Genomic DNA, 6,899 nt, shown 5'->3' with positions numbered 1-6,899 from the left:
GGGGGCTATTCACACCGAGAACAAGGAATTCGTTCACTCCTGCGTCACGTGCGAGTATAAATCTTACTCAAAATTCAATCTTGACCAACACATGAAACGTCGGCACGGTCCAAGAAAGCACGAGTGTTACTTTTGTGACCAGAAATTCCAAGAGTTTTTCCAATTGGTGAAACACTTCGGTCGACTTCATACCTTGGAAAAGTAGGGCTTTTCTAGAGTTATGAACATATGTATAGACGAGGGATGTAAGACTAAGGATGATCATACGTTTAAATTATATATGAACATTCTTAACATTTATTTGTAAGTAAGAGTATTAATGTATTAATCCTTTACTTTACATGTAATTTTAATATATTTGTTTATACGTATATTTATATGTACTTTGTATCCCAAAATAACTTCTCTCTTATGCTGATACATAATATCAAACTTGAATCTAACTTATTAAATATAAATTGTTAGGTTGCAAAATGGTTTTTGGTGATTTATAGATTTTCATATGATTACAGTTTTTCCGTAGTTTCTTGCAACGCGTTTAACACTTGCATAAGTTGTTGCCCTATTTTTACTTCAGCAATCTTGATTAAATAACTAAGTACATGTACTTAGTTACTTAATGTTACTTACTCAATGTTTGAGTATCATTGCGAACTTATGTACAATGAGCCTGACATGCAGAGGGTCTCTCCTCGTTAGCACATAAATATTTAAACTTGTCGGTAGGATTTGCTTCCATTATACTGCAAGCATTTTAACTTTTTTAATTTGCAACGAAGTGCATGCTACATTTTCTATTACTCCACAACAGCAAAAATACATACATATGTAGGTCTGTGTATGTATGTATGTACATATATGTATGTTTGATTTTCATAATAAATACTTATAGTATATATGTGGCTATATATTTATTAGTCATATAAACACACGTTATTTACATACAACTGAAAACAAAATTTTTATACGCTCGTTATTTCCGGTCAACGAAAGCGAAACAGGAAACCACAAACCGAGTGTTTTTTTCCCTGCAGCTTTCTTGCATCTTAATTCAACAAGTGGAAAGAAATTGGAAACATTCTTAAAAATGTTTAAAATACAATTTTAGGGGAATTGCCATTTAATTCTCTTATGTATATTAAACAATTCTAAATAACATTTTCAAAAACAGGTACATATAAAATCATGTCGCTAAATGATACGTATCCTCACGGAGCTGAGGAGGAGTTTGACGTATACAATTCTGCCACGATCCGCGTCATTTCAATATTTTTTATCTGTTTAGCATTTATTTTCATCGGGTTTAGTTTGTTCGGAAATACGTTAAGTGTTTGGGTGCTTTTGAGAAAGAAGAATAAAACGCCGAATACGGTGTGTCTCCTCGCTTTGTCGGCGTGGGACGTTGGGGTGTGCATATTTTTGGCGCTGTTCGTCCTAACACCGGTAATCTTTGAGGTGACCGAGACGCTGATAATAGTGGTGGGAATATTTCAAATTATGGGAGATTTGTGTGAGTAAATTTTTAATAAATTATGCAAATTTGTAGATACACACTCTTAAGAACAATGTTACATATGCATTTACTTGGCATTTACTTTTCAAAAAGATAGCTTTATTTTGAAGAGTGTGCAGTTTCCCAGGAAAGGTTCGAACTTTTTACAAGACCCTGACATGAGTACCCCTAATCAAATAATTATTCCAAATCGAGTAAGTATAAAGTCACATATTTAAAATGGGTCAAATCTAAGTAGCTCCCAAAGTTAACTGTTATGAAATTGCAAATTTCTTAATAAACTTGAGATAATCTGTAATCTGCGTAATCACAAATAATTTTTATGTACATCTTAAATTATTAAATATAGTGTTATATCATAATCCTTACTTAATAATTTTACTCCTCAGGTGTAAAAGGGTCTACTTTTACGACATGTGCGATATCGATGCAACGAGTCATTGCAGTGTTTTGGCCACTAAGGTTTAGCCAGGTTGTGACCATGAGTCGGACATACATCGTCTGCTTCGGAGTCATCCCTGGTCTCCTGCTAATTGAAGCCTTTACCTATTACAAGCAAGCGACGGAGCACTTAACCCTGTATTATCTACCGGCTGGACTAATCCTGGTTTTTGCAAATTTGGCTACGACAATTAAGGTATGGATGGATTATTGCAAGCAAAAAATAATGACCGTACTCTGGTCAACTTCGCAAACAAATCTCGTACATTGAAAATAGCAACGCCACCTGCGAAATTTTGTTAAACCTGCCTAATTTCGCAAAATATTTTGCGGAATAATCATTTTTTCGCTAATCTACCCAGCAATTAGGCATGTTTTCTTTTTATTTATTTCGCAAACTCATCCTCCTTATTGAATGCTTTAGAAATTTCAAATAGCATGAACACGGAAGCCGAATCAGAACAGGATAACAGCTTTGCGAAATTGTATTTTGCGAATAATCACTATTTTTTAATTTGGTGATTGAATTGCGAAAATGCGGAGCAAAACATTGTTCAGCGTACGCGGAATAGTTAAATTTTCGCAAAATTTGTGCTTGTCGCTGTCAACGCGATGCTAATGTTAAGCTTGGTTGACATTAAATTTTTGCTCACCGGTTACAAATTTTTATAACCTGCAAATGTTTTGTATATGCTTTAAATAATTGCATCTGTTAATTATTAAAACACAATTTTTGAAAATTTTCAGCTTATTCAGATTCGCAAACAGCGTTCCACCATGACTCGGAGTGAAGTCAAGAATCGAAAAGCGACCATAATGCTGCTCACAATATCGGGATTCCACGTGCTTTACTTGATCACTGTTTTATTGATGGTCCAAACCGCGGGATTGTTTGCAACATTTTTTACAATTGTGTACCTTAACCTGTTAGCAATTAGGCCCAGCTTAAACGTAATTATTTATTGCGTTTTTGGCCAACGGATACGAGATGGTTTTAAGAAGCTGTGTTGTTTTTGGGTGTGCCTGTGCAAAAGGGGGGAGAATCGTGGGGACGTTGGGGGAGGGAGTACTTCTCAAGGGCAAGAAGGCAGTGGTTTATCGGCCACTACGGGAATTTAACTTCTTTCGTACTACAAAATTTTTCAGAAAAGTTACCTTCGGTAAGACTTTGAATTCATAATTACATACACCTGATACAAACCAATTAAAATTTCAATAAATTTATATTTGTTTAGTTTTTATTTGACTAAATTACGAAAAATCCACTTTTTAAGTTAAAAACTGGATTTTTTCGATATTTTTGCTCTGAAATTTTGGAATTTTGCATGTAGCAGCCAATGCTAGAGGGTGTTCCGGAAGTAATGCAACTTTGGTCAAATGCACATATAAACTGAACCAATGAATTTATTTAGGCGAAATTTTGGCCAGAAAGAGACAAAGGTTAAAGCTAATTACTTTTTGCTTCGAAAGGTCCATAATCTCCTTCCTCCCAATTTGGGGAAGCTTTTGTCGGGCGCTCCCCATTAGTGCTTCGCCACTGTTTTTGGTTATCTTTTTTGGGATTTTTGACCATATGTGGTGAAATAAGTTCAAATTTTTGAATGAATTTTTTCGATTACAATATTCTTTCTTGGATAAAAACTAAAATTGTTCAATAGGTCTTGTAGTTGGCAAATTTCGGAACCTCTCCCATGTTAATTGCATTTGATCCGTTTTAAGGCGGGACAGGATACTTTGGCTCAGATTTATTTTCCAGTTTTGCATAAATGGTTTTCTTGGAGGTGGGAGAGTTGTACTACGTGCAAATAAAAGCATTTTGATAATCTGAGCAGTAAATCGTCTTGTACAGGAATATCAATTTTGATTAAGTTTGATTACTTCAGGTCAAGAATTTTTTCTGCGCTACTGCTTGCTACTTTTATTTTACTCTTTACTATATTTATAAGCTTATAGAACCTTCTAGGATTTGATGTCCAACTTCTAGGCTTTAAAATAATGTATGGTGTTAGGTGACAACTTCAAGTACTTCAGCGAATTTCGCTCCGACATTGCAAATTTCTGTTTGAACGAAGTTTATTACTTTCGGGGCTGTCACACGAATGGGTCGACCAGATATTTTTTGGCGATTAGTAGTTTTTTACAGCTCATACTTTAGTAGTACACAGCAAATTGTCCCTTTTGAAATTTGTTCTTTTTTAAAGTGAGCACAGCTCAATTTCATGGAGCGCGTAACCACTTTTGCGTGGTAGTGGCGGACGATGGTTGCGAGTTGCTCGGTGGTATTTGACCTTATTTTGGAACGGATAGAGATATCGATTTCTGGTTTTCGGATTCTACTAGATAGACGTATAGACTACAATATTTACCCTATTTCGAATTTGGGGCAAATTGATACCCTTGGATATATGCATTTTACCAAAGTTGCATTACTTCCGGAACACCCTCTAAAACGCAAAATTCCAAAATTTCAGAGGAAAAATATCGAAAAAAATCACGTTTTGCCATCGAGATTTCCACAAAATACCGTATAAATATTTATTTCTTATAAATTTTGAGATCAAGGTAATTTATGTGTTTATCTGTATAAGCTGTCTAGTTGAATCTCTTGCTTGTGAGAAATACGGGGACGAAGATGAGACAATGGCTCTACAAATTGTCTAGGCTTAAGTCTGTAACTCAGTTCGTAAACTTACGAACATCAGGTTATAAATGTAGCTGTTTTTATTCGAATTCAATGTGAACCTTTTTATGCGAATAAGTGTGTTGCCGAATAATGCTTTTTGTGAGCGAAAACGAAACAGAACTACGAGTTTATTAACTAGTTGAGAGACGAACAAATACAACTACAAGACGACGCTTCTTTCTCTCTGGAGAAGAAGAAGCATCTTGCCTTGGGCAAAATCACCCTTTTCATCCCAAAAGGAGAGATTTTGCCCGTACATGAAATTTTGAGTAATACATATCCAAATCATAATAGTGTAACAGTAAAACGACCAGTTTTACGGTTACACTGCCGACATCAAAACAAAATTTACAATTTTGAATGGAATGTAAAGGAGATGAAATTTACAATGGAAAGTATTTATACAGCAGTTTTTCTTTTACATATTAATATAGGTATTCCTATGTACTATTTTATCATGTTGGGTGGTGTGGGCTCCGATTCAGTACAAATTTGGAGTTTGTACTTGCCGATTCAGCATTTTTTTATGAATCTGGTGATGTGGCTAATCCGACATAGTTAAGTAGGTGAGCTCAGATAGCAAAACGTCTTTCACCCTGCATTATATACTACAAACTTACAGCTACAACATTTCTCAAGATGGTAAGTACAATTCGAAATTTTTAGAGGTTTGTCGCCCCTTGAAAATAATAATTGATTAAAATTGTGTGTACATATGTAAAATAGATTGGTGTCCTTTTGCTATTCTGCTTGGTGGGGACGGTGGTGGGTAGAGGACAATCCGTGGAGCAAGTTAATGTCCCCAGATGACTTCAGGGACCTCTTGTGTAATCGGAATCGGTCCCGAGTGGAGTCTGGACTCCCTCATCAATCGCCATGTAGGGAATGTTTCAAGAGGGGCAATGCCACTCGCCATGCGGTCTTCTTCATACGTATGGTGCCGGTGCTATACGAATGTGGCTGGTGGGAGGAGTTCCCACAGCCAAGCAAGGGCGAGTATTTTACCGCCCATTATGTTTGTACAGCAGATGAGTGTGGAATGCCCTTCATCCCCGCTAAGTGGAGGCGTCAAGATGTGTCCTGTTTTATCCACCGTATGTTATATACAAATATCTTGTTAAATGTTAGCTAAATTAAAACATGGACAAACAGTTCACATTCTCAGCAAATGTATGTACATATAATTTAAAATATATATTTTTTTTGGTTTTCAGCGGATTTACCAAGCCAAATGGCTTCAGCAGTAACGAAGGACATTTGTCTTTCTCCAGAAACGTACCTTCGCCAACGCACCGCCAATATGATGATTAATTCCCCGTATTCGTGGTGGTCCCAATTTTGGGACCGAATTTCGGTCCTCGAGGTAGACGACCATTACTGAAATGCTGGATGTACTACCGGATCGCCTCGAGCCAAGAACGCGATCACGGAGGAGACAAAATTACAATTACATTTAACTTATGTGAAAATATTGCAATAAATGGTGGACCGAGATTGTTCACAAAGAGTGCTACAATCTCTTGTAGAATATATATATTTATGTACTTACATACTTAAGGAGAATTGTGTACGATACACTTTCTCAATTTACAAACAAGAGTACGAAATCACACAGTATTGGCATTATTTTAAGGAACTAAATTTCAAATAGAGATAATCTGGACGTATGTTAGTAATTGTTTTTACATTTGGATTCATGTCATTTCACTAGAGAGAGAATTGAAGGACATGTGTGAGTATATAGAGATGCGTATGTACACATACATTATTAAGGGGTGAAAGCCCTTTATAAGATCGTTATGTCCGTCTGTCTGTCCGTCCGTCCGTCCGTCCGTCCGTCTGTCTGTCCGTAGCTCCGATAACTTTTGAACGAAAAGACATAGACACTTGAAATTTTGAACGTAAACTCCTAGCGTCAAGGGACAGGACGAGTTCGAAGATGGACACTGTGACATCGTCACCTGTGACGATGACATCGTCAGTGACGAAAAGTGACGAAAAAGTGTCACGTGTCAGTTTTGACATGTGACACATCATTTTTAACTATTTTTCAATGAGGAATTCGAAAATTCATGTCATTTTGTGTTTGGACGTCACCTGTGACGATGACATCGTCACGGTGACGAAAAGTGACGAAAAAGTGTCATTTGTCAGTTTTGACATGTGACACGTCATTTTTAACTATTTTTCAATGTCAAATTCAATGGTGACCTCCATTTTGACCTCAGAGGTCATATAAAGGTCCCATAAGGGTTATCAACT

General features: G+C 36.4%; 1 protein-coding gene across 2 annotated transcripts; it reads left to right on the top strand.

The window, feature by feature from the left end:
* Positions 1-1,071: 1,071 nt before the first annotated feature.
* Positions 1,072-6,142, top strand: LOC118437461 (galanin receptor 2a-like). 2 transcript variants are annotated; one of them, XM_035856479.1, is made up of 6 exons: positions 1,072-1,510; positions 1,903-2,150; positions 2,702-3,114; positions 5,072-5,279; positions 5,364-5,731; positions 5,852-6,142. In XM_035856479.1, the coding sequence occupies exons 1-3, from the start codon at positions 1,186-1,188 to the stop codon at positions 3,071-3,073; spliced, it is 945 nt and encodes a 314-aa protein (XP_035712372.1). In that variant the 5' UTR covers positions 1,072-1,185; the 3' UTR covers positions 3,074-3,114; positions 5,072-5,279; positions 5,364-5,731; positions 5,852-6,142. The 2 variants fall into 2 exon arrangements, 1 of the variants encoding a protein (XP_035712372.1); XR_004836120.1 differs by lacking the exon at positions 1,072-1,510 and adding an exon at positions 1,524-1,707.
* Positions 6,143-6,899: the final 757 nt, after the last annotated feature.

This window comes from Folsomia candida, unplaced genomic scaffold (assembly GCF_002217175.1).
Source record: "Folsomia candida strain VU population unplaced genomic scaffold, ASM221717v1 Fcan01_Sc013, whole genome shotgun sequence".
In the NCBI taxonomy this organism is placed as follows: domain Eukaryota; kingdom Metazoa; phylum Arthropoda; class Collembola; order Entomobryomorpha; family Isotomidae; genus Folsomia; species Folsomia candida.
The sequence above is the reverse complement of the archived record's forward strand: the minus strand, read 5'-3'. Positions and strand labels throughout refer to the sequence as shown.

What these genes read in the sequence shown, in the direction of transcription:
- LOC118437461 (XM_035856479.1), top strand. Translation starts at nt 1,186, where the DNA reads ATGTCGCTAAATGATACGTATCCTCACGGAGCTGAGGAGGAGTTTGAC. An exon ending in TCAAATTATGGGAGATTTGT is followed by an intron (nt 1,511 to 1,902) that starts GTGAGTAAATTT and finishes TTTACTCCTCAG; the next exon opens with GTGTAAAAGGGTCTACTTTT. An exon ending in ATTTGGCTACGACAATTAAG is followed by an intron (nt 2,151 to 2,701) that starts GTATGGATGGAT and finishes GAAAATTTTCAG; the next exon opens with CTTATTCAGATTCGCAAACA.